Source organism: Manis javanica, chromosome 1, assembly GCF_040802235.1.
Source record: "Manis javanica isolate MJ-LG chromosome 1, MJ_LKY, whole genome shotgun sequence".
NCBI classification, from domain to species: domain Eukaryota; kingdom Metazoa; phylum Chordata; class Mammalia; order Pholidota; family Manidae; genus Manis; species Manis javanica.
Genome location: NC_133156.1, coordinates 220,368,967 through 220,395,799, shown reverse-complemented (window position 1 = coordinate 220,395,799; position 26,833 = coordinate 220,368,967). Strand labels below are relative to the sequence as shown.

General features: G+C 45.2%; 1 protein-coding gene and 1 long non-coding RNA gene across 4 annotated transcripts in view; one reads left to right on the top strand and one right to left on the bottom strand.

The window, feature by feature from the left end:
* Positions 1 to 13,162, top strand: part of PLB1 (phospholipase B1) — a 115,012-nt gene extending 101,850 nt beyond the window's left edge. For both annotated transcript variants that reach the window (XM_073214923.1, XM_073214930.1), the window contains exons 54-58: positions 1,190 to 1,268; positions 2,210 to 2,314; positions 2,790 to 2,885; positions 8,821 to 8,895; positions 10,328 to 13,162. In XM_073214923.1, the coding sequence (XP_073071024.1) occupies positions 1,190 to 1,268; positions 2,210 to 2,314; positions 2,790 to 2,885; positions 8,821 to 8,895; positions 10,328 to 10,531 (559 nt within the window). In that variant the 3' untranslated portion in view covers positions 10,532 to 13,162. The remainder of the gene's footprint in view (positions 1 to 1,189; positions 1,269 to 2,209; positions 2,315 to 2,789; positions 2,886 to 8,820; positions 8,896 to 10,327) is intronic.
* Positions 1 to 26,833, bottom strand: part of LOC108407322 (uncharacterized) — a 92,099-nt gene that overhangs the window by 3,959 nt on the left and 61,307 nt on the right. The window contains exons 3-4 of one of the 2 annotated variants that reach the window (XR_012122085.1): positions 13,698 to 13,833; positions 139 to 196 (exon numbers count right to left, since the gene is read on the bottom strand). This is a non-coding gene — a long non-coding RNA (uncharacterized lncRNA). The remainder of the gene's footprint in view (positions 1 to 138; positions 197 to 13,697; positions 13,834 to 26,833) is intronic. The other variant, XR_012122088.1, reaches the window with a different exon arrangement.

The window sequence follows — 26,833 nt, the reverse complement described above, 5'->3', positions numbered from 1 at the left end:
AGTCTCGGGGAGAGGGCACCTGCGGAGAGCAAGGCTCCAAGGGTAAGATCACTACAGGCGGAGCCAGACAGTCCTGCCCAGAGGGCAGACATCAGCAATGAGCCCGGGACTTGGAAAACCATCTGGAAATGCCTCTACCTTATTGAATGCCTGAAGTATGCAAGTCACTTCATTGCTTTGGACCCCCACTGCTTTTCTGTAAAGGAAGAGACACAATGATGCCAATCAGCCAATGATCCTTAAGGCCCCCAACATCATGTATGATTCCAAATTCCAAGTTGAGCAAGTCGCTCTGTGTTTGAGAGGCAGTGCAAGGAATGAGCTTTCAAGGTAGCTAGATCTGGCCTCGAATCTGGCTCTGCCTGTGTAGGAGCTGTGGAACCTCACACAAACCACATGCTCTGGGCTACTTTCTCCTCGCCTGTAAAAATCTCCTTGCAAAGACCTAGATGAAATGCAAGTAATGTGCCTGGTCCCTGTGGGGCAGGCTCTTGGGAAACAGTAGCTTTTAAAATGTCCTTGAAATCCAGCCTTTGAGCTAAGGAGTCCTGTCTAGGGTCAAGTGAATTTGCTGGGAAGGTGACCAGCTGGTTCCTGTGTTTGCTAGGAACCTGGCCCCTAGGGTGCCTGGCCAATAGCTGGAGGGTCTTGCACCTTCTGGAGTCTGCAGGTCTTGCACCCCATCTAGTCAGTGTGCCTCAAGCTGGTTGACCCTCCCTAGCTTGTCAAAAGACTCCCCAGCCTAGAGCCCTGAGGGTAAGTCCTAAGCAGCCAGAGGTAGAGCTGGAAAACTTCAGGAACATGAATAAGAAAGAAGGGCTATCATGGTTGTCTTCCCACAATTCCAGTCCCTTCTCACCCCCTCCCTCCCCTCATGGGGCCCCAGGAGCCACAGGGAATGGGTAGCCTGTTCACGAGGAGGCCTGGCCATCAGGAGCCAACTTTCCTGCCTTCTCTATACAAGCACCTGCTAGACCTCCGGCTCCTGAGTTACATCATGTTCTGGGACCTGCATCCCAGAGTCAGTCAAGGCTGAGTGTGGGGACACCTGTGTTTTGCCACCCTCCTGTTCAAGGCAGAACAGGAGCCAGGCCCCCAAGGGCAGCAGCTGCCTCCGTGGGGGTCAGCTTCCCGGGGCACAGGGTCAGGCCACCCCTGGAGCCTCCCCACAGGACTCCTTATCTCGCAGGAGCAGCTGCGCTTGCCTCGGACGCACCCAGAGCTCCCGGGAGATGCAGGAACTGAAGAAAGTGAACTGGAACTTCCAGGTGAGCCTGTGCCCTGAAGGCCAATCACAAGCCCCTGAGCTTTTTCTTATTTTATAATTGGAAGTTTATACCTTTTTATCCTCTTCACCTATTTCACCCGTCCCTCCATGCTTCCAGTCCCTGAAATATTTATCCAGGCAAATTGGACACCAAGGCCTGGGTGGGAAGCAGGGAGAGTGAGAAATCTCAGAGGGAGGGTGGGAGAATCCCAGCCCGAGGCCAGCCCTGAGCCGGTGAAAGCGCTCAGGTACCATGTGATGGGCCCACCTCCCCCTTGGAGGAGAGGGGCCTGTGGTCATGGCCCTGCTGTCTCCCACCCTCCACCGTTCTCACCCTCTGGTGTCTGCTTCCCCAACACATTCCTCCTCCTGTCCACCTCTGCTCATGCTGTCCCCTCTCTTGAGCATCTGTGCATGTATCCATCTCACGCACAGGGTGTGTCCTCTGACCGCCTTGAAGAAGCTCCTTTGCCTCTGCTTCACCCTCAACTCTCTCTCTATGGCAACTTCAGCCTGCATGTCACTGATCCTGAAGCCTTATATGCTTCTCATGTTTTCTACATCTGGCCTCATTTTTCCAGATGATTATAAGTTTCTTGAAGAGAAGCACATCTAATCTACCCCTTTTACAGTCCACATTCTGGCACTTAATAAAGCCAATGACCATGGACACTCATGCCCCAAGATTACAGGTGTTGAGACGCTTACCATCTGAGCAGGAGGCCTTTGGCCTAAGCAGTCAGGTCAGCAGCTCAGAGCCAGCCTTACAGAGACTCAGCATGGATGGGGGTGGCGCTCAGGCAGCGGTACAGACTAAATGCACACAGCTCAAAGTAGCCCCTTTGAGGCTGGTCCCCATCACAACCAGCCCAGGGCAGCAGGCCCGGGACCTGTCCGGCCGGCCTCGCCAGAGGGTTGAGCAGTCTCTGTCCCCATCCACAGAGTGGCATCTCCCGGCTGACCTACCAGCAACAGTACCTTCAGCGCGAGGACTTCGCCGTGGTGCTGCAGCCATTCTTCCAAAACACTCTCATCCCCCTGAATAGCGTAAGCCAGGGGTGCTTCTGGGCGGTGCATGGGGAGAGGCTGCTCTTAGGTGATGCACTTCCTTCCCTATGTAGGTTTTTCTTTTAAGCATCTCTCTCCAAGCAGGCTTCCAAGGCCTCTTTTCCTTTTTGGGGTCGGGGGGTATAATTGGAACATAGTATAGTGACTAAGCTCCCTGGGCATAGCCCCCCTGCTACTTGCTGGATTGGGATAGAATGAAAGCTTCTTAAAATTATTATTTTTGAGTATTAGTATAGGGGTGTTGAAGGAAAAGGAATGGAGTATGGGTAACTACAATCCATGTTTGTTTGGTTTTTTTTTTTTTTAATTCCGAAATTGAGGAGTTCCTCCATCAATATCTAGCCTGGCAGCAACAGCCTTGAAAGGAGAAATGCACAGGGCCCCTGCGGGGATGGTAGGGGGCAGGTAAAGGTGTCCTTTCCCCAGGAAGGTAACTCCCTTGCCTTGGTCACAGAGAGGGGGCGCTGACCTCACCTTCTTCTCCGATGACTGCTTCCACTTCTCAGAGCGCGGTCACGCCGAGATGGCCATCGCCCTCTGGAACAACATGGTGAGTGTCCCAGAGCCTAGGGGGCAGCCCAAGGATGTTGGCTAACTCTCACAGTGAATAGCCTATTGGCTGACATAGCCCCTTTCTCCCCAAAGCTCAGAGTGTTGGCACACCCATTTGTCCAGACAGATTTGATTCTTTTGGTAGTGCCCTAGAGAGGTAGGGGGAATAACATTGTGAACAGTTCAACAGGTTGAACACATATCAGCTTCAACCCCTTACTGTGTGACCTTGGGCAAATGATCTCTCTCTGGCCCTCTCTATCAATATCTGTAAAAGTAATACAAAGATTCAGAGCTCAGAAAACTGACATAATATGTGCACAGTACAATAATTAGCATTTAATAAATGCCGACCCCCATTCCTCCTGTCTCCACACATTCCCAACTATTATTTCTTTAAACCTCACAGAGAAAAGAGCCACCCAGCCTGTTTTTGCAGGCTGCCACCTCTTCCTGTCCTTTCTAATGGAGAAAAACGAAACCTTATGCAATGAGCATAGAGCCCGGGGGGGCCACAGGGACACCTGGCCTGTGCCCCGCGGCTCTCTAATGGATAGTCAGCTGCATAGGCAGGAGCTTGACCCATAACCCCAGTAGTATCCTGTTGCACAGAGCAGATGAGATGCCTTTCCAATCCAACGGCTCCTTTTGCTCTAGGCTCAGCGGGTAGCGGGTAACCCAGTCCCCACCCCCACCTGCATGCTCCCCTGTGGTGACCAACAGTCTACCTCCTGCTCCTCCTGTTGCAGCTTCAGGCCCGCTGTGTCTCTGGCAACCACCACTGTGCAAATATTCCCACACCTGTCACCTCATCCGACATGTTCAGGATCTTACGTGGCTGACTCAGAGTACTGCCTTTCTGCCTAGCCACACCACCTCCTCCTCTCCCCAGAACAGCATGCAATCAGATTTTATCCTTGGCCTAGTTAATTGCAGACCCGGCCTTCCTGTACTTTTGTTTCCCTGATGTTTTCCTCCTGTTGACGCATATCTACCCACTCCTACAACGGCAATTCAGAGTCCTGGGCTGACAGAGCATGACAACAATCAAAATATCTGAGTCCCCTCCCACCCAACCTCCACCCTCATTTTTTAAAGCACAGTTTTACACAATATAATTCCTGGGAGCAGTTGGTTTTTTTTTGTAGATTTTTGCTTTTGAAGTCTAGTTGTCCTTCAGTGGCTGAATCATAGGACTTCATTCCTCTTAAAATCCCCTCCAAGAATGAGTATCTGTGCACAGCCCCATGGAGTCTCCTGAGATCTCAGGGGAACCCACAGATTCCAAGAAGGGCTACATATGCTAAGCCTTAGCTTTTCCTTCCCAGCATTTTCATCAGGGTATGGACCTCCTACCTGGGGGCATTCTGAGCATGCTTAATGCCTGGAGCCTCGCAGGGCTCAATGGCCATACTGACTTCTCAAACATACCAGGGCCCATTGGTCTCTTTTTACATGAATTAACAATGCAGTCCTGGCCTTCTCTTCTAAAGCAGCTCAGGATTCACCCAGGTGAGAGGCTTTAATACATAAGGCAAGTAAGAGAGGTTTCCATATGAAAACAAAAGGTGAACTGCCATGGAACCATGTTAGTCACACTGCAAGACTATCTGTGGCTCCCCAGCCATACCCCAAATTAAAAAGCACCAAAAACAAAACTAAAATCATCTAGGAGTATCTTATCCTGTGCTGTATAATTTGGGGAAATAATTACAGAGTCCAGCGTTTTCATCCATAACCATCTCAGATAAAGCTCTCACATCATGCCAACTTTTAGATCATCTTCTCACTGAACTTTCACCCATAGAGTGACATAAAATGAATAGGCCATTAGAACTAGAAAGGCTCTCAGAGCCAGACTTCTCTGTAACTGAAATACAGAGACATGAAGCCATTTGCCCAGGATCACACAGCCAGCGGCACAGTTAGTGACAGAGCAGGGATGAGAACTGATCCCCCTAGTGTCCTGGCCATGGCACCACTCTGGCCTCTCGCCTCCCAACCTGGTAAGCACCCGTGTAGGTGGTGAATTCACGTCTTATAATTAGTGCTATGACATAGTGTCTGCAGCCTTCGCTGATGCTCAGGACACCTTACTAGGGCAACAGACACCCTAAACACTGCCCCCTCCTGCCCCTCCTCTCAACAGGTTGTGCCTCCTCCTCCAGAGACTTTTGCAAAGCCAGAACCCAGCAGCACTAGGGAAGGGCTTTCAGCTTTTCCTCCTTTTTTCTGACACCTATTCCTCTTCTGTGGAAATCTCTCAGCTCACGTTTGCTTCTCCCCAGGCCCCGGGGGACAGTGCCAGCCTCCTAAGTTGCATGCCTGTCTCCAGACTTACAGCCACTACACCAGCAATTCTCAGCTCTGGCTGCATATTAGAATCATCTGGGGACTTTTAAAAATAATTAATACATCCAACCACTTTGGAAAACTGTTATATCTATTAAAGCTTGACTATACATATTTCCTGTGACCCAACAACCACTCGTACATGTATCCCCAACAGAAAGGTGCACACTAGTTCACCACAAGATGCATACGAAAAATTTCCTAGGAGCACTCTTCATAAGCCCCAAACAGGAAACTCCCCAAGTTCTACTGTCCACTGACAGTAGAGTGGGGCCACAGACCGTGGCACATTCATACAGTGGAAGATCTTACAGCAAACTTCAACCACTATATATGCAACTTTATAAAGTTCAATAAGCAATTAATAAATGATCTTACTGGGGGGTCGGTAGCACTGGAGGAAGGTGCTGGGGAGGCTTCTGAGAGCTGGTAATACCTGTTCCTTCATCTGAATGATCAGTTACATGGTATGTTCATTTATTACAATTTGTCAGCTGCTCACTTAGGATTTGTCCTTGATTCTACATGTATGTTACTTTAAAAAAAAAGAAACGAGAAAACAGGACCAAGGCCTCATACCTAGAAATTCTGACTTAGCGGGGTTGGAACTTGGGTTAATATGTTTGAAAAGCTCCCTAGGTGATAATATTACCCAGGGTTTACAAACCACTACCTTAGATCTATTTGCCACAGGCCAACTTCAGTAATCTGCATAAATGAAAATCTGACCAAGTCAGGCTTCTGCTTTCCAACTTCCAGAGCCCACCCTTCCCCACAGGAAAAAGACCATGTCCCCTAGCCATACACCAGGCCTTGTGGGACTGGCCCAAATTAACCTCTCCAGCAGCCACCTCCCCCACCCTTGGATTCGCACCTGGAAGCCTAGGAAGGAGTGAAGCTTCCTGCCCCACCCCTGCCATCTCATGCCTTTCTCATCCCCTTGTCTTGGACTACCTTCTACCCCTCTTCTTCTGGCGAACTCTTACCTACCTTTACACTTGACTCAGGTGCCAGCTCCAACAGGAAGCCTTCCCTAATCCCCAGAGCAGGCTAGAGGCCCCAGCCCCATTGCACCCTGCCCTGTCCCAGTCCTACCATTTGCCACATCATTGGTATCCATGGTGTCTGGCTTTGGAAAGGTGGGTTCTGGGAACAGCAGCCCCAGTTCCCATGGCCAGCACCTGAGCTTCTCCACTCAGGTCTCTGCGCCTCTCTTCACCAGTCTCTTCACTCAACAACTATCTCTATGCGGTGGCACTATGCGGTGGGTACTATTACGGGTTCTGGGGAAAGCAAGCGCTCATGGAGCTTATATGGTCTAGTGGAGAAAAGACAGATAAGGTGACTACTGACTATATTTTTTAAGCTTAAAAAATAAAGCAGGGCACCATGACAGAGTAATGGAGAAGAAAGAGGCCTCACCCAAGAGTGGCATGTGACCTGAGGACTGCCAGGCTTGCAGAAGACTAGGACCAGAATGTTCCACACAGAGGAAATAGGACCTGTGTGGGCCTGGAGTCAGGAATGAACTTGAAGTGTCTGAGCAGCAGGAAGGCGGCAGGACCAGGGTGGCAGTGGAGAAGGAGAGAAGCAGTTGGGTTTGGGCCATGTCTTGGGGTGGCTAGCAGATGGATGAGGTAGAAGAGGAACACAGGATCACTCCGCAGCTTGGAGCCCAGGAAACCCGGTGGAGGGTTGAGGCAAAAGATAAAAAAGGGCTTGGGAGGGAAAAAAATCAAAAGTTCTGTTTTGGACATGGTAGAAGTGTGATCTGCCTTCCAGAAATCTACCTGGAGGTATCAGGTAAGCTGTTAAATATATGAGCCTAGACCTAAATCTAGTGAGATGATAGGGGATGGAAATTAGGAAAAAATGTGCCAGTCATTGGCCATGGGGATGGCATTAAAGATCATGGGACTGATGAGAGCTCCTGGAGAAAGAACAGTAGAAAAGGGTGTCGGGCCAACTACCAGGCCTGCGGGGATTCATCCAACGTCCAACACCAGCAACAGATGAGGAGCGAATCAGGAGTAAAGAGTACCACGTCCCAGGAGCCAAGAGAAGCGTTCTGAGAGGAAGGCATCAGCTCTGACAAATGCTGTGAAAACTCAAGCAAAACGAGGGCAAAAAAATGACAATGGATCTGGCAATATGGAGGTGACTGTGACCTTGACCACAGCTTCCGTCAAGTGATGAAGACTGACTGCAGGGGGCAGTAGAGAGGGTGGGAGGTACGACCAGGGACTGCACACAAGTCTCCCCAGGGTGATGAGGAGTGACGGTGAAGGCAGCTGGGGCAGGGGGATCAGGGGAGGGCGGCTAAAGGCTGGGAGATAGACCGTACACATAAGGCCAGGCAGTTTGTAGGTTCCTGGAATACTACTGGGACCCAGCCGGCCTGACCGTTAGCATCTATCCCATCACTAGGTGCTTCTGTTATAAGAGGCTGGTGCTTTCTCAGCTCTAAAAAAGCATAAATACTGCTGCCTGACATGTGTCTGTCACCTCCGACTCTCAAATGCTTTCACTTCTTACTCTCACTGGATGCTCACAACAACCTAACGGGAATGTCAGGCAGGGATTAATGCCCCCCCTCTAACCCTGGGGCAGGTCCAGAGCCTGCCTGGCATCACATGGCTCAATACCAGCAGAGCCAGGACCCCAGCCGAGGTGCTCACTGTGCTTGGTGCTCACTGTGCTTTGTCCAGTCACTGTGGTCTCTCCCAGGATCAGAGCCACCCTCACTCCTCTGTGTTATTAAGGAACAGGTGCAAAACACTTCAGGACAAGGAAAAGCATGGCCACGGGCCTGGCATGGTCACTGGCTGGCACAGCGTCCTTTCCCTCCCCTCAGAGGCAGTTTCTGGGGGTCAGGACCAGACAGACAAGCAGAAATACAAGAGGCGAGGAGGCTAGACATTCAGGACAGCCTGGATAGGCGAGCGTGCCAGGGGTCCCTCCTTCTTGGTGCTGCCATGTGGGAGGGGGTGGCAGCTTCCAGCTCATTCTCAGAAGGGCCAGGATCAGAAGTACTCAGAACCTCTCTGGATACAGTTGCTCCCAGGAATGTTTCAAGTAAACTTTCATCTATGTGAAAAACATACCAAGTAGCTCAAATGAGAAATTTCAATTTCTGATGAGCCAAATGTAGTAACAATGCCATGGTAAACAATCTGTTCTCAAAGTCTTCCTGAAACTGACTAGCCCCATGCACTTCAAAAGTTGGTAAATATGATTATCACCATTTCATAAAATTGAAAACGCAGAGTGTCTGAGGTTACAGCCACCCACAGGGGAGCAGGAGGTGGAGGCCCTGGGCCCAGCCCCTCCACACACTCACTGTGGCCCCTGGACAGGTCAGTCTCCCTGGGCCTCGGCATCCTCTTCAGGAAATCTGGGACATGGACTCTGACCTGTTGCCATGTCAAGTCAGGCCCAGCAGCGGTGCCAGGGCTGCTGGTGTCTGCCGTGCAGCTGCCTCTGTTGCTGGCTTAAACCCACCTGCACAGAGGGAGGGAATGTGGTGCACGGTTCTCCTCCCAGCTTCGGAGGGAACCAAGGTTGCTTTTTCCTCTCCTCAGCTGGAACCCGTGGGCCAAAAGACGACCTCCAACAACTTCACCCACAGCCGAACCAAACTCAAGTGCCCCTCTCCTGTGAGTGAACGTCCTGCATGTCCTGTGGGACAGACGCCTTGGGGGCGGGGGGAGTCACAAAAGAGTCCCCCGGGACACTATCACTGTGCGCCTCCCTTCACTGCCACCATTCTCAAATCTCCCCTCAATCCCCTTATTGTCCCTGAAACTTCTCAGCTCCTCAGCCATGGGCACAGGGCAGGAGAAAGCAGCAGGTCTGAGTGAAGTGGAAAGAGGCACTCAGGGATCACAAATGGGCCCTGGCCAGAACCCTGGGTCACCATTACCCCGAGGGGTTGAGGCACCCTCTGTCCTCAGCACGCACCGAGGAGCTTGCCCATGCCAGGCACATGTCTAGAGCTGGGGGTTTGGGGACAAGGAGAAATGAGACCCCGTATCTGTTCTGGGAGCCTGCGGTCCTCCTCCACCGTCTCCACCACTCCTTCCAGGCCCCTGCTGCCCTCACCCGGACCACTGACGAGACCCCTCACTTGCTCCCCAGCTCCCCTCTCTCCCTTCTCCGTCCGTCCTACAGTAGCCACCGGACTCAGGGTAGCCTAACTGAAAAGGAACTCCAGTCCTGTCAAGGCTGCTCGAAACCCTCCCCTGGTCCCCACTGCTCAAGAGAGGCCAGAGGGTGGGAGGCCCTCGTTCCTGTCTCGCCCTAGACACGCTCTCTGTGTTCCTGGAACACGGATCAGCTTCCCAGCCAAGCCCCGCGACTGTGCTCACTCGTGCCCTCTGCTCCTCCTGCGCCTCAGCCCCCATCTCTGCCAGTGGAAAATCCTCACACCTTTCAAGGCCAGATGCTGCCCCCTCGGACCTACTATTCCTCCTCTCTCACCTCCTTCTGCCCCGCACAGCGTTCCTGCCCCCAGATATACACTGTCGGTCTCTCTTTTCTGTTTACACCTCTCAGAAGACACTGACCCAGGCACCTTCGTGATGTGACCCAGTGAACACGGCACCCAGTGGTCACTGACAGTGAGGAAAGGATCCGGGGAGGCAGCCACAAACGCCGCCTCTCCTGGCCCTTCTCAGTTTTGGTTCTCTAACCTACTACAGAGCCAACCATCCTTCCACACTGACCTTCCCTGGGATGGGGGGGTGAGGGTAGTTGTCAAGCAACTGCCTGGAGAAAATGGGTGTGGGGGGCTCTGCCAGCTCCCCACGACCCGCCGTCAGTTCCTAATCTTTCAAAATCGGGTTGACAGCAAGGGAGATGCTGGTGAGAAACTAAAAGGGGGAATACCTGGGTGGTGACCCCTTGGGATGCCCATCTTCATCCAGAAGGTTTGGCACAGTATAGACAAAGAAGTTTACAAACAGGGATGAGCTGTGGAAATGTGCAAGGTGATTGTACCACCTCTGGGATGGGGTCTAAGCAAGCTTAACATGGGCAGGTGGGCAGTTTTCAGAGGCCCTTATCTCCTGACCCTTTCCCCCTCCACAGGAGAGCCCTTATCTCCACACCCTGGGGAACAGTCAGCCACTCCAAGACCAGGCTGATGCAGGCCCCGGGGTGCTCTCCTGGGCTGTGCCAGTGGCGGCGGGAGGTGGCCTTGCATGTGGCATAGGTGCAGTGATGGCATGGAGGGCCATGAGGGGTCGCCAGAGAGAACATCCTGCAATGAGCCTGAACACCATGAGCTTCTAGGCCCACCAGCCACGTTCAGGAGCTCATCCTAAATTCCCAGCATCGTTCCTCTCCACCCTCTACCTTGGCCACTCCCGCCACCACCAAGAGTGCTTGCTTCAACACCTGGTGAAACAGGATGCCACAAGGACAGTCGTGACTTCTGGAGTCTGGGGCCTATGATCCTGGAATTGGCAAATTTAAATAAAGGTCAAAGCCGTTCTATTCTTGGGTTAGCCTGCCTGAAGTGCTCACCTTCCATCTGTCGAGCAGCACAGGTACGGGAGCTGGAGTCTTTCATCACCTGTCTCAGCCAGAGCTACTCGAATGACGGGCAACCAGAGCCCAGACCGGCCCATCAGGCTCCAGCCAGCACCCGATGAGCGTATGCTCAGTCACCAAACCCACTATTTCAAACTCTGGCCAGCATTCAAAAGAATCCGATACCTGTTATACACCTGTTCTGTCCTCAGGACAATGCAGAGCAGTGAGGTAACTCCAAGGCTGTGCATGTCCTGGCCTGGCCAGGAGGACAAACTTCTTCATAAAACAAGAAGCTCCATGACAGTGTGCAATTCAGTACTGGGGCATTTGTAGGTAAATGTGTCTAATTGCTCTCAAGAATAGGATAGTTCCCTGGGGAAAGTTATCTGGAAGAGAGCAACTTTGAAATGTCAAAAAAGTAAAAAAGGATTGGGACGTGAATACGTCACATATCCTCAACCTGATTTTTTCAAGGAGCTAAATTTAGGAAAGAATTCATCCTTCTACATTATCAGGTGTCTAAGAGAATGCTAGAGAGCCTGATAATACAGGCTGGATTCATGTAGCCCCTACTAGGGGCAAGGCCTCATGCTGCACAAAAATATCCTGGCGGGGGAGGAGCAGGGGAGAGAGAAGTTTTGAAAGTAGAAGTGGTGGTTGCACAACACTGTGAATGTACCAGCTGCCACTGAACGGTTCACTTAAATGCTGATTGTATGTCATATGAATTTCACCTCAACAAAAAAGCAATCCACTATCATCTATGCTCTGAGTAACTCTCTGTCATCCCTAGCTTTGGGATGGCAAAAAAGAAAAGTGAATTAGAACCCCTGATGTACATTTGAATATGTGGCCTTAGGAGCAAATCCCATCACTAGCCTGATCCTGTTTTTCAGAGTCCTCATCTGTAAAACTGGAAAGTACCCCTTTCGTCTGCCTCCAGCACTGCTGGAAAATGACAAACCACGGACAAACCAACCATGCTCTGTAATCTAAGACACTACATGCATGAAAGTGAAAATGGGCTCTTTTTCCCTGTGAGAGTTGAGATAGGATCCTGGCTGTCAGGGAAATGGAGAGGTCCAGAGATGGGTTTCAGAGATGGGCAGCAATAAATGAATGAAGGCTGCCTGCCTTCTTCTCGGGATTCAGCATGTTGTCCCTCTTTGGCAAAACAGAACAGTCCCCAGAAGACCTAGCTCCAGTTGTAGTGTTCTTCTGGGCTCCAATTTCTGTTTAATGGGAAGAGCATACCATCCCCCACATCTTCTATGGACCGAAAAACATAGTGGGTGAATCACACGTGTCCTAAAGAACTACCACACCCCACCTTGTGTTCCTGGCTTGACACAAGATAACAATAAAGATAAGCCTGTAAATCCAAGAGTTCAACCTCCTTTTTAGTCCCCAAATTTCCATTTCCCAGCTCAGAGAATCATGGAATTCATTACCACCAAGTCTGCCCTCATTTGGGTTAGGGGTTGGAATCTACACTGCTTGAGTGACCCAGGAGCCCCCCAGTCTGAAAAATTAACCCCCAAAAAGTGGCCCCACTCTGGTAACAACATTAGGCAGAAACAAAGAGAAATCCTGTCTGGAAGGACACAAGCAGAAGCCAGGCCCCAAATTCCCACCAATATATACTAAAAAGCTAGATTTTAAAAATACATGAGAGTATCTGCTTAAATGTGGTGGTACGTACATTGGGTACATGCCATGCCCTTTTTCCTGTAGGAAGGCCTTCCGTCTAGTTGATACCCACAGCCACATCATGAACAAAGACACCAAATCCTGAGAAAGCTGTAGTCCGGTACTCTTCAATATGGCTTTTGAATTAAAAAAATAGATGAGTGTGGATTAAACTTGGCCAAAAGTTTCCATAAAGGACATAGAACTTTAATTGAGCCCTGGAGGATGGAGAGATGATTTGGTTAGAGGCCAAAAAGAACAGAGTTGTTGAGACTTAGAAAATCACATCTAGGTGGAGAGACAGATGAGCATGGCATGTATAGGGGACAATGAAAAAGCCAGAGAAAATGAGGGTGATGAACTAGATAGAGTTGGACTAGGGGACTATGGCATGGGTGAGGAGTTAATAGTGATTATATTTTTATGGTTGTATATCTGGCCACATTTGATCTGGGAACATAAATGTTAAGGAGGAAAAATTAATACAAAGTAAAATACCAAAAAAAGTTGACAGAGGGGTGGGTTCAAGCTGGCACTGTAGAAAGAGCCTGAGCCCACCTCTTCCTTTGTACTCACCAAACCTACACATAAGGCATTTCATCCCATGAAAAATGGAGGCCTGAGTGAACACCTTCTGCACAATGAGGAATAAAAAGACCACATGTAAAACTGCAGGAATGATGGAGACACAGTAACTGAAGGAGCCTACGCCTAGTGTGGCCCTAAGTAGGGAGAGATATCACTGAGCTACCTAAGTGCAGACTTGCCTGCCCTGGGGCACAAAAAAAGACCACAACTTGGAGGGTTTAAATATGACCATCTAACAGCAAAGGAACTGCCAGAACTCTCTCCAGGACCAGAGATTTTAGTGAACACCATTGTTTGTATTCTTCCTGGACACTGCCAGTGCAAACAGGAGCAGAGCAAGCAACAATGCTTATGTTCCCATGCACACTAACAGTGCAGACAGGCAAGAGCAGAGTCAGGGTGAACACAGCAGCTCCAGACATGACAGGGGCAGCCTCCCAGCCCCTGCATACACCCAGATACACCCATCCCAAATCCAGCAGTCCCACCAGGTGGGACTCACAACACTCACATGGATTACCCTGCCCACACCACTTCCATTCCCTGCCATCCTGTTTGCATGGCCCCAGTGTAGTACCAACCTGGGAGACCTCCAGACTGTACCCATCCACCCTCAGCCACCCCATGAACCCCAGCTGGCACCCACCTTGAAGACTCCTGGACCTGCCAAACCAGTCTTCAGCCAACCAGCCAAAACTACCAGGCACATGCAATCTCCCAAGGGGACATTCCTACACACGGCCATGCCTTCAAGACTGGGAGAGGTAGCTCTTTCACCTAACCTGTAGAAACCAACACAGAAAGTCAAACAAAATGAGGAGACACAGGAATATGCTTAAAACAAAAGAATAGACAAAACTTCAGAAAAAGAACTAAATGAAACAGAGTTAAGCAATCTACCTGATAAAAGTTTAAAATAATGATTGTAAAGATGCTCACTAGACTTAAGAGAAGAGTGTATGAACTCAGTGAGAAACTCTACAAAGAGATAGAAAATATAAGAATGAACCAACCAGAAATGAAGAATACAATAAATGAAATGAAAAATACACAAGAGAAAATTAACAGCAGATTAGGGGATGCAGAAGAACAGGTCAGTGATTTGGAAGACAGAGTAATAGAGATCATTCAAACTGAACAGCAGAAAGAAAAAGAATAAATACAAATGAGCACAGGCTAAGGGAGTTGCAGGACAACATCAAACATCCTAGTATTTGCTTTCTAGGAGTCCCAGGAGAAGGGAGAAGAAGGGATGGAAAACTTATTTAAAGAAATAATAACTGAAAACTTCCCTAACCAGGGGAAGGAAATAGACATCCAAGTCCAGGAGATTCCCAAACAAGATGGACCCAAGGAAGTCCACACAGAGGAACATAATAGTTAAGATCTCAGAGAGCAAAGATAGACTCCTAAAAGCAGTGAGAGAAAATAAATGAGTTACCTACAAGGGAAACCTCAAAGGCTATCTGGTGGTTTTTCAGCAGAAACTTTGCAGGCCAGAAGGGAGTGGCATGATATATTCAAAGTGCTAAAAGAAAAAGACCACAAAGAATACTCTACCCAAGAAGGTTACCATTCAGAATTAAAGGGGAGATAAAGAGCTTCTCAGATAAACACAGGTTAAAGGAGTTCACCACCACTAAACCAGCCTTATAAGAAATGTTAAGGGGATATTTCCTTCAAAATGAAAAGAAAATCTACAACTAGAAGCAAAAAATTATGAAAAGAAAAAAATTCACTGGTTAAAGCAAACAGATAGCAAAGGTGGTAGACCAGTTGCTTAAAAGCTAGAATGAAGGTTAAAACGTAGTAGTTAAGTCAACTCCTTCTAAAAATTAGTGAAGGTAATCACTCAATAAAAGGTGATAAAGGAGACATATACATAAAATGTGGAAGAGGAGAAATTAAAAATAGAAATATCACACAATATCATACAACATCCACTTCTGGGAATTTACCAGAAGAAAACAAAAATCACTAATCTGAAAAGATACATGCACTCTTATGTTCTTTAATGCAGCATTATTTACAATAGCCAAAATATGGAAACAACCTAAATGTCCATTGATAGAAGAACAGATGAAAAAAAAGTGGTATATTTATACAATGAAATATTACTCAGCCATAAAAAAATGAATCAAATCTTGCTGTTTGCAACAATATGGATGGACCTAGAGCATGTTATGCTAAGTGAAATAATGAAAAATAGCATATGATTTCATTTATGTGTAATCTAAAAAACAGAACAAACAAAATTGAAATACACTCATAAACACAGAACAGCATGGTGGGGGAGGGGGTAATAGATGAAATAGGTGAAGGGAAATAAAAATTGGTGAGAATGTCTGATATCTTGATCTGGGTGATGGTTACATGACATATACACATGTCAAAATTCATTAAGCAGTACATTAAGATGTGTGCATTTTATTGCATGTACCTCCATATTCTTGAAGATGCTGGGAAAAAACCCTGTAATAGAAAAAGACTTTTGATAGAGTACTTATGGTATGCAGTGTATGACAATTAAATTTTGCACATCCCTATTATCATCTCCTTTTTACAGAGGAGAAAACCAAGACTCAGAAGAGGTAACTGGCCCAGAGTTATATTTTCATTACATAGTGACATTCATCAAAATAAATACTATTGTCCAGGGTAGGAGAATAATCCAAAAATATAAAACACATGATTCCAGCAGTGAATGGGGCCAAACTACAAATTATCGTAGTTTAAAACCAAAATCTAGGAACGGGAGATATTATCTCTACTAGGCAATGGTGGCACCATGAGTTTTTTTTTACTCTCAGTTGGTCAGAAGAATTCAACCATCTCCTGGTAATCATCTATTTTAAAAAATTAACTATAGGGACAGAGATTTATTTTGCTAGAGTATATATGGAGTTGCTTAAGCTAGAAAATCTTTTAATTAGGAAAAAAAATGGCCAAACAATCCCTGTGAGAATCAGTAGCCACAACAAAGAGCAAGATCGGGCCCACATTTCACTAACGTAGTACTGAAGACACACTATTCGCAAGTATGTTTAGAAAAATAAAGACTAAAGGAATTTAGAACATGAGAAAAGAATCAGGCACTTTTTTCAAGACAAATTTATGAAAGAACTTTGAACCAAACAGAACTTCTAAAATCAAATATATTGGTATTAAAAAAAAACTTCAGCAGATGTGTTCAAATAACAGATCAAACACTTAGTGACCCAACATATCTTGTTCATTTACTATGTGCAAGTCACTGGTTTTTAGCAGTAAGTCTGTAGTACTCATTAATTCCCAAACAGCCTAGTGAGGTAGGCATTACTGTTAACCTGATCTCACAGAAAAACAGAAGCAGATTCTGTATGTTTTCAGTCTTTTTATAAGAATTAGGTGAGATTAAAAAAACCCCAACAGTTTAAAAATATTTTAAACTAAATATAAAAAATAAAAATAGATTAAAAATAGATATTTAATAATTAACTCCCTTCCCACAACAGTATTAATTCCAATAGATTATTCAAGGGGATTTGTAAAACCACCACCATAATGAAAATACACTTGGCTCCTTGTAAGGAGCTTACAAATCATTTGCACGCATTCTCATCTGATCCTCGCCACAGGTTTGAAAACAAGGCATAGTATTGTTAAGAAAAAATATTCCAACTTGGAAAGAAGGCAAGGGAGTGACCTCTTGTCTGTCAATGTCACTGTTTAACAAGCTCATCTAAGAAATATTTAGTTATCTAGAATACACCTGTGTTTGACTTTGCTATTTACTATTTGATTGGAGCCCAGACACTATGAACTTATGTCAACTAGTGGTTTGCTGACTGGTAAAACAAAGATAACCTTGAGTTTACAGTGTTATCAGCCTGTAGGACATTAACCAGTTTTGTACCTGTTAGCAACATCATCTCAGCATTCCATTTCAGCATTCCAACTAACATTACATAATGGAAATGTAAATTTCCATTCCTCAAATTCTCCCTTGAACCAGACTTAACCACCTTTGTGACACCCCCATGGATTACTGAGTTCAAGTCTCTGACATCTGTTCTTCCTATATTTGTATGAGAATCATGTCTTTAACTTTTTAAAAATTAAGGATGATTTTTTAAATAACTAAGGAGAAAACATTTTTTAAAATTTTAAGAAAATACATAAAACCTAAGGATCTATTATAAAAACCTGGTAACACCGAACAAGTGGGGACCAACAATTCAGTAATTCCATCCCTCAGGGATATTCCCAAAGAAACATTTGCAAATGTGTCTCTCTAGGGAGATGTGTGCAAGAATGTTCAGGCAGTGTTGTTCATAATAATAAAAAAATTGGAAGCCATGAGATCAAAGTCCGTCAATAGTGGATTGGAAAAAATAACTTATGATTTCATACAGTGGAACATTCATGCCTCAGTGAAAAATGAATCACTCTATCTTTATACATTAACTTGGGTGAATATCACATATAATGTTGAAAAGAAAGTTTTACAGAGAATACATATGACTCCATTTAAATATGGAGGTAGGCAGTGAACATAGTAGAGAAAATCAATGTAATAATTATCATAAAAATCAGTGAAGTTGTGAGAGGAGAGGATTGAGATTGAGGAAGGATGTGTAGAAAACTTCAGATATACTGGAATTACTATTTCTTAATGTGGGTGGTGGTTTCATAAGATCTTGCCAGATAACTATTCTTTAAGTTGAATGTGTATATATTTCAGACTTTTTCTGTATGCATATCTCATCATAATTTTTTAAATTAAAATTTTTTAAATTAAAAAAATTAAGGAGAAGGATGTTTTATACAAGAACCAAGCTAAATTAAGTGGCTTATTTATTCAATGACCAGTTGAAGGGGGCTCTTTTTAGACTCTGTAGCCTGAAGATATGCCCAGAAAAACCTCCTCTTTCCTGCCAAGTAAGAGAAGCTGTTCTCAAGGTCCATACACAGAACTTTGGTGAGTATTCATTACAAAGTCACCAGGTTGAAGTAAACCTAAGTCAAAGTTGCCCTGAGCAAAGCAGTAAAGACCCTACTTCAGGGCAGTCCCCAGATCCCCTGGCCCCAGAACCAGCCTCCCAGGAGCAGGACGGTCTGGGCAGCTCCTTAACAAGAAGACACTCACGGGGAGCAGCAAGAGGTCACCTGACTTCAGCAAAAGACGGCCACCCACATGGGCACTGCTGTATCTCTGTGCGATGTCCAGGCAACCTGTTGCTATAAGCTTGTCCCACTGTTCCGGCAGCTGGCACTGCGCTAATAACAGGGGCCAAGGGAATGCACACTGTCTTGGGGAGGCCTGGAGTCTATGCCTGCTGGGCCCTGGCTGTGGGGTCCTGCAACAAGCCTGCTCCCGTCAGGATATGTCCACACAGCACTGGGAGGGCAGGTGTGGAAAAGATGTAAGGAGGGTAGAGGAGGTGAGGAAACACATATTCTTCGCAGGCAGCGTTTCAGCCATTTGAATTTCTTTCGTGTCAGTTGGTATGAGACACAGTCAGGCCCAGTGACTAAAGAATCCACCTTGCCCAGGGAATTGGGGCACTGGGAATCAGACAGGGGCAAAGAGGAATTCTAATCCTGAATTATTACAAATGACTCTGATTCTCCAGCTCGAATGCTACAGTGATGGTGTCTGCCTTAAAAGGCTGTTGGCAGATCAAATGAGAAAATGTAGGAAAAGGGTCTGGCAGACGAGATGCTTAATAATGTGCAGGCGGTGGAGCTGTAATTACTCTTGTCTCCAGTGCACAACCAGGCCAGAAGGTATGTCCACGAGTCCTACCAGCCCCACCTTCTGCAGGGCATGGCCCATCCTCGTTCTCCATACATTTTCCATCGAAACTGAGAATAAAATCACTGGCCCACAGCAGAGGCTCAGCCTCACGTTGGTACCTGAGCAGAGGTCCCTCCCTTGGTGAGCAGAGCAGCACAGTGGGTCCTGTGCTCAGCGCTGAGTAGGGCAGCACAGCACTTGCCTCTGACTGGTCCTTTCTGAGCATTATTAAATTCTGTTTTGAATTGTCTATCTTTACCAGTATTCCAAAAGGCCCGTGGAAGAGGCTGAGGGTGCAGCCTCCTTTCAAGTGCTATGATCTCGGGTGGACTCTAACCTTGGGGAACATCTCAGAGTCCAGGACACAAGGGAGGGCAGGCTTTCGTCACCTGTCCCCACATCACCTGGGAGGCAGCTGCTTTCTCTGCCCTTTCTGCCAGGGGACCCTATAATGTAACAAAGTCTGGTTTTAGGTTAGGTTTATTTCTAAAACTTTATTTTAAAGGTTGCAATGGGCCTAGGGTCCACTGCAGCTGGAACTAGTCCCCCATGCCCTCCCCAGGAATACCCCATCCTACCCTAGTCACAGGACCAGCTACATAATTTTCAGGGCCCAGGGCAAAATTAAAATATGAGGCCCCTTGTTGAAAAATTATTAAGAATTTTAAGACAGCAATAACAGCATTAAACCAAGCATGGGGCCCTTATGACTCACAGGTCAGCCACCCACAGAGCAGGCCCTGCCTAGACCACTTAGTGCTGTGTTCTTAAAAGCCACAGAGACCTGCGGTTGAGGGCTTGCTGCTCTGTCTGTGGGGAAGGAGGAGGCAAAGAGGTGTCAGCCATCTAGGGAGGACGGTGCTCCGGGCTGTGGGGCAGAGCCGAGGGTGCCCTGTGCACAGGGAGGCCAACAGGAAGCTTGGTTTTTTCCACTCACTGGAAAAATAGCTCAGAGCATTTCTCCTGTGACTAGCAGATCAATGATAACGTCATTATATATGGAGGCTCAATTTCGACCTTTTTTTCCGATTCTATTTTTGCAACTCATTTTACATAGCAGAGGACATGATTGGGATCTCTCTGGCTCTGAAATCCCCTGGGAAGATCCAGGAATGTAAGCAGTTTCCTGAATTGTCCCCAGGGCCGTCCTCCTTCTGGAGGCCGTACAGGTACCTTTGAAACCAGCCCCTGAGCTGGCACAGGATTGCATAAGGCTGATGGGAGAATCTGGGGAAGTCCTAGATATAAAGCACAGAAGGCACACAATAAAATTTAGCCATTGTGAGTGTGATTCATACCAGGCTCCTCCCTTTTTATGTTTTACTTGATTGCCTTTGTTGCTCGGCCAAATGCTTATTTGTTTATTCAGTCTTTCTCCCCTTTGTGTTGATATTTATGTTGTTTCTATGACACTCTTACCAACAGGCGTTTTCATTCATGCAGTCTGTCAGCCAGCCAGTGAGGGATGGAACTGAGCCTCATTATCATGTGTCCTGTGTAGGGCATGAGTCACCATCAGTGAGGAAGACACAGGTGGCCTCTGACAGTTTTATAGTCTGCTGTGGGGATTACCACACTATTTTTTATTAGGTACTACTTGTTCTTGCTAAAATAATAGTAGTATTTCAAGGGAGAGAATTTTGATTGAAGATGTTTCACTACTTCTTAAAATCTTGATTTAAAGTTTTATAATACAACTATTCATAGGCCTACTTTGGGGCTAATTTTACTACTAAACTTGCTTTTAAAGGTTGTCAGGGATGAAAAGAGATTCCTAGCAAAGATAGAATATGCACACAGAATATGCATCTTGCTGATTGTGCTAAGTCATGATTCTCATTCAACTATACCAAGATTTTTGTTGCAATCTCACTAATAAAATACCCTTCCCTCCCAGATGTCAATCTTCTTATTTTTCAACAAATTAATTGGCAGGTGTCTCATTTTTTACAAATGGGTTCAAATTCCACTGATGCACTCCATTTTGAAATTTTAAAAACAGGCTTAAAAAGTTTACTTCCTAGGTTTTTTTTTTTTAATGTACATGGATATGGGAGTTTTTATAGCTGAAGGTCATCATTGTCAGCTACAGAATCACACATAACAGTAGCAATATTTCCAAGCATCTGTTTTCAAAACCAACTCCCATCCCCACCTTTGTTTTTAAAAAACAACTCTGTACACCTTCCTTTGAAATTATTTCTCAAAAAGCAATTACTTCCTCTCCTTTTCCATGAAGGGAGGTTTTTTTTCTAAAATACCTGCTAGGTGACATATTACTGACAATCAGTTCTCATCATAGCAAAGGTCTTCTCCAAGCATGATGGCTCGTCCAAGCACGCTGCCAAAATATTTTCATGGTGATTCCCCATCTCATTACAAAATATTGTAAGGATTCTCTTAACCTTAGAAGTCTTGTTTCTGTAACAATTACCACAAGGGCAATATCCCTTCTCATTTTGTGAGCTCCTGGCTTTGCTGCAATAGCTCACCAATAAAGAATTTCCCTGAAGGTGCTGTGTATTCTTAACCAGAAATCTTTTTATTCCAGTCAAAGCAGGAACGCTACTAGTGAGGACACTTCCATGGGTTTTGCAAGCACTGTTTTGCTAAAGAAGTAGTTTTCTGTTGAGAATGTATCTTTACTGGTCTCTTTTTTCAATGGCATACACACACACAGCAACTATATGTATATCTCAGAATTGACAAAGTCCAACAAACACCATCAGCTAAGACATGTAGGGGATTTTTTATCTACATTTTATCCAGATGCCCAGTGCTTCATAATTTGTTTGTAACACTTGGCAGTGTTTCATCTGCATCCTCCAACAGTGTATGCAGACAAGTACCTATTATTTTTGTGCTGTGTGGCTACCCTTGTTTTATGTTAATCATTGTGGCATGTGGCTCTTTGCCTCTATTCTTAAGAAAACTGAAAAAAGAAAAACAAAACCTCTAAACATTTATCATTAAGTTTAGTGAATTTTGGGAGGTGCTGAATTCAGAATCCATGATTTTAAATGTTGCTTTTAAAGAGTGTGGTGGCTTGTCAACATGGGTGGAGGGCTTCTTTTTACAGTGTCCTGCTAATCCACGTGGCGTCATATCACCAGCCTGTATCTGGAGGCACCACATACAGTCCCTATGCCCTTAGGGAGGGTTTATTATCACTACAGAAAATTTTCAACAAACTAATTGGCAGGTGTCTCATTTTTTACAAATGGGCTCAAATTCCACTGATGCGCTCCATTTTGAAATTTTAAAAACAGGCTTAAAAAGTTTACTTCCTAGGTTTTTTTTTAATGTACATGGATATGGGAGTTTTTATAGCTGAAGGTCATCATTGCCAACCACAGAATCACACATAACAGTAGCAATATTTCCAAGCATCTGTTTTCCATTTCAATACAGGCCTCTTGACAATTTCAGTGTTCCGTCCTTCGTCAGGTCTGATTAGATCACTGTTGTTGGCTTTTCATGGTGTGGCCATGAGAAGCCCTTACCGTCAGTCATTGTGGTCTGCCATTGTTTTAACTTGCCTGGCAGCTGGTTGTCAGATAGACTTCAATTCTGGTTCTATGCCTTGCTAACTCTATGACCTGGGAAGACAGTTGTTCCAGCACGTTGAAGGGAAGGATTGAGAAAAGGATGCTTTCAACCCCTCAGTGCTGGGTACACCCGCCTCCCCCCACCACCCTCAGCAAACCACCCATACAATATGTGACACTTGAGTGAGGACACCAGGGTCAATCACAAAAGAAATATTAGGAAAGCTAGTATCTTCCTTATCTTTAGATTAAAAATCCATGTAAGTAGAAAATGTAATATTTTCTTCCCACATCCAAATGGATCATCCTACATACTTCACTTTGGAGACAGGTCCTCAATTGAAATGTGTCCCCAGGAGCGATTTATCGAAGTGCCACAGTTAGTCACTGCACTCCATCACATCAGCACTCTTGCCACCCAATGTGCTTCCAAAGGCAGAGAGAATGGTCCTAAGTCAAAGCCAGTCTCTGGCTCCTGCTTAATGCAGCATGACCATGGGGTGTCCCTTGGAGGAAAGGTAAGTGTGCTATAGTCTGGGTAATGGGCACAAGCAGAACTACAGAACTAGACAGAGAAACAGACACAAAATAAATGTAGAGATTGCCATCATAAAAGGGCACACGAGGACCTGCATGAGACCAAATAAAGAGAAATTCTGGAAGACTGCCCACTAGAGGTCATGGGACCTTTGAGCAAGCTTTGAAAGAAGGGTGGCCTTTCACTGGGAGGGAGAAAGAACATGGGGTAGAGGTCACAGCATCGGCCGTAACACAGAGCTATGGGATACATGGTGAACTGTTTGGGGAACATGTTGCTATCCAGAGCAGATCAGAAGGCGCAGGAGGAGAAAATTGGGTTCTGTTTAGGACCAAATGTGCCCTCCTCACATTAACATTGAGCAGTGTTTTCTTAAAAGAGAATGGGAGGTATTTCTTCCCCCTTGGTGAGAAATGGCATTTCCTAGTGTTATCCTCCTTAGTCCTTGAGTCTAGGGAATTGTAAAGGAACTTAGAAGCCATGATAAGGAGTTGAACTTAATCCAAAATGTATTTGGCAGTATCTTACAGGCAGTCAGGAAGGATTTTTTTAAGTAGAGGCATGGCATGATTAGATACTTCCACAGCATTCTTGAGAATATGCTCAAATCCAGTCTACATTCCACTGACATCAGAATCATCTGGAGAGCTCATAAAAAATGAAAATTGCTGGGCATCACCCCAGATCTTAAGAATCAGAATTTCCAGGGATGCATACAGACAACTATATTTCAACAAAACTCTCCAGTTAATTTTATTTCCTGTGTTATCATCCCACTGCCTTATCTCCACTCCAATGAGTAAGCACACATTAAAAATTAAGAACAAGGGCATTACTGGTTGTATGAAGTAACCGTGTCATTGGTTTGTAAGACAGAACGTGTCAGCCAATTATGATGTTTCTATCTTAGCATTTCTGGTAGTTACTTAAAATGATTCTTAGGTGTAAACTTGAAATTTTGTGTTCATTCCTTTTTCAACTTTTAGCCTGTTGTTATTAAAGGGTCTAGTTCTTCCTCTCCCAGACTTCTACCCCTCTTCTTTACCTGGTTCCCAACTTTTGCATAAATCATGTGGTCAAGGCCAGGTGCCTCACCTTTTAACATTTTGATCCTGGCAACTACTTCATGAAAAAGGTATTATTATTCTCCTTTTTAAAAGGAGACTGGAAGCTGTACTCTGTAAAATCAGATGACTTATCCAAGATTATGGGGTTAGCAGGTAGCAGAACTGGGATTTGAAATCTGACTTCAAAACCTGTGCCCTTGAAATTAAAAAGACTGATGACAACAAGTGTTGGCAAGGATGTGGAAGAACTGGAACCCTCACATACTATTGATGAGCATGCAAAACAGCACAGTTACCTTGGAAAACAGCTTGACAGTTTCTCATAAGATTAAGTATACCCTTATCATATGACTCAGTAATAGCTTCCTGCATTTGCCCAAAAGAAACAAAACACACATCTACATACAGAGTTGTACAAAAATGTTGGTAGCAGTTTTGTTCATAATAGCCAACACTGGAAACTACCAAACTGTCCAACAACAAGTGAATGGGATAAACAAATTGTAGGGTATCCATACATGGAATCCTGGTCAGCAGTGACACAGAACGAACTACTGACCCTCACAACAACATGGATGGATCTCAAAAACATTTAAGAAACCAAATAGCAAAGAGTGCATACTCTGTGATTCCATTTATATGAAAGTATAGGAAAAGCAAAACAGATCTATAGTGACAAAGAGCAGTTACGTGGATCCCTGGGCTGGGGCAGGGGTATTGAGGGCAAAAGAGCATGAGGGAGGGAACTTACTGTGTCCTCTTTCCACTAACCCGCAATGCCTCTCTTTCCCTAACTCTACTCCAAGTTACACACTCCACCCAAAGGCCAAGTGAATGGTGTGATGTGTTGTGACATCTATGATGGAGGCCCAGGAGGCTGCAGAACCCATGATAATCTTGCACAGAAATCATACTTGGTCAGGCCCAAGTTTGATTCCTTTATGTAGCCTGAGCCCTCATGCATCAGAGGCTGTCTTTGCTTTCCTTGTTACCTGTGCTGAGAAACTGAAAGGCAGGGTGCCCCGGAAATTTCACACTGGGCTGGTAGGACAGCCATGTCAAATGAGATGTGCTACCTTGTCCTTCCCCAGGCCCTGCCAAGAAATCTTCCAGTGAGAGTCCAAGCCAGGAACAATAGCAAAGTTGTCACACACACACACACCCCCAACCTCCTTCTAAGCATCTGAGCAATTCCTGGAGTTGGGAAGGGCCTCTGGAAGAAAGGAGGAGGGCATACCCTCCGTTCTCTGGAAACCAACAGTTTATCAGCTATCCGGATGCAACCTCAAGTAACACCATCTCCGGTACTCCTTCTCGAACTTCTTTCTCTGCTGGGCCATTGCTTCCTTTCAAGACTCTGAATTCACTTATTACTTTGACTGCACATGAACAGCTTAATTATACTGCATATGATATTGCCTTATTCACTAACTGCTTTGTGTATCTTCCCTAATGTCTCCAAGAGGACAGTTTTCTACTGCTGCTCTCACAGAGCAATGGTGGACTGATTGATATATATCATATATTGGTGGGCTAACTGAGCCCACCTTTAAATCTAGACCAATGCCCAAAATAAATCCCATGCTTTGTCCCCTCTAAAATCTATAACCAAACCACAGAAATACAAAGGATCATAAGAGACTGTGACCAATTACAGGTTTCCCACACTGTCTGAAAATAGAAGGTTCCCACAAAACTTTTCATAAACCAAAATGGCATATGCTATTTTCACTTTTTGCCTTTTCTCGTAAAAGCAAAAATCCTCTTCATATTTCTTTTAGTTAGTGAAAATAGGCACTAATGTAGGTCTTTCATAAAAGCGAGGTGGTATAATGCAAACTTTCAAAAAGCAGGGGATACCTGCATATGCCAACAAATTGAATGACCTAGAAGGAATGGATAAATTCCTAGATACGTACAACCCACCAAGCTTGAATCATGAATAAACAGAAAATCTGAACAGACCAATTTCTAATAAGGAAATTGATTCATTAATCAAAAACCTCCTAACAAAGAAAAGTCTATCAGGACCAGATGGCTTTCTAGTGAATTCTATGAAACATTTAAAGAATTCATACTTTTTAAACTTTTCCAAAACTTAGAAGAGGGAATACTTCCAGTCTCATTTTATGTGGCTGTATCACCCTAATACCAAAGCTAGAGAAGGACACTACAAGGGGAAAAAAATTACAGGATAACATCCCTGATGAACATGGATTTTAAAATCCTCAACCAAATATTAGCAAATTGATTTCAACAGGACATGAAAAAGATCACTCACCATGATTAAATGGATTTTACTCCAGGGAAGGAAGGGCGGTTCAATACCTGAAAATCAATGTGATACACCACATTAACAAAATAAAAAATAAAAATCATATGATCATCTCAATAAATGAAGAAAAAGAATTTGACAATTGATCATCCTTTCAGGACAAAAACTTTCAAATGGGGTATAGAGAAAATGTACTTCAACATTATAAAGGTCATGTACGACAAGCCCACAGCTAAGATCATACTCAACAGAGAAAAGCTAAAAGCTTTTCTTCTAAGACCAGGAATGAGACAATGATGTTAACTCTCACCATTTTTATTCAGCATAGTACTGGGAGCCATAGCCAGAGCAATCAGGCAAGAAAAAGAAATAAAAGACATCCAAATTGGAAAGGAAAAAGTAAAATTGTCTCTATCTGCAGATAATATGATTATATATATAGAAAACCCTAAAGACTCCACAAAAAAAACATAAGAACTAAAAAATGAATTCAGCAAAAATCAATATTCAAAAATCAGTTGTTTGTATTCACCAACTGTCAGAGAAATTAATAAAACAATACCATTTACAACATC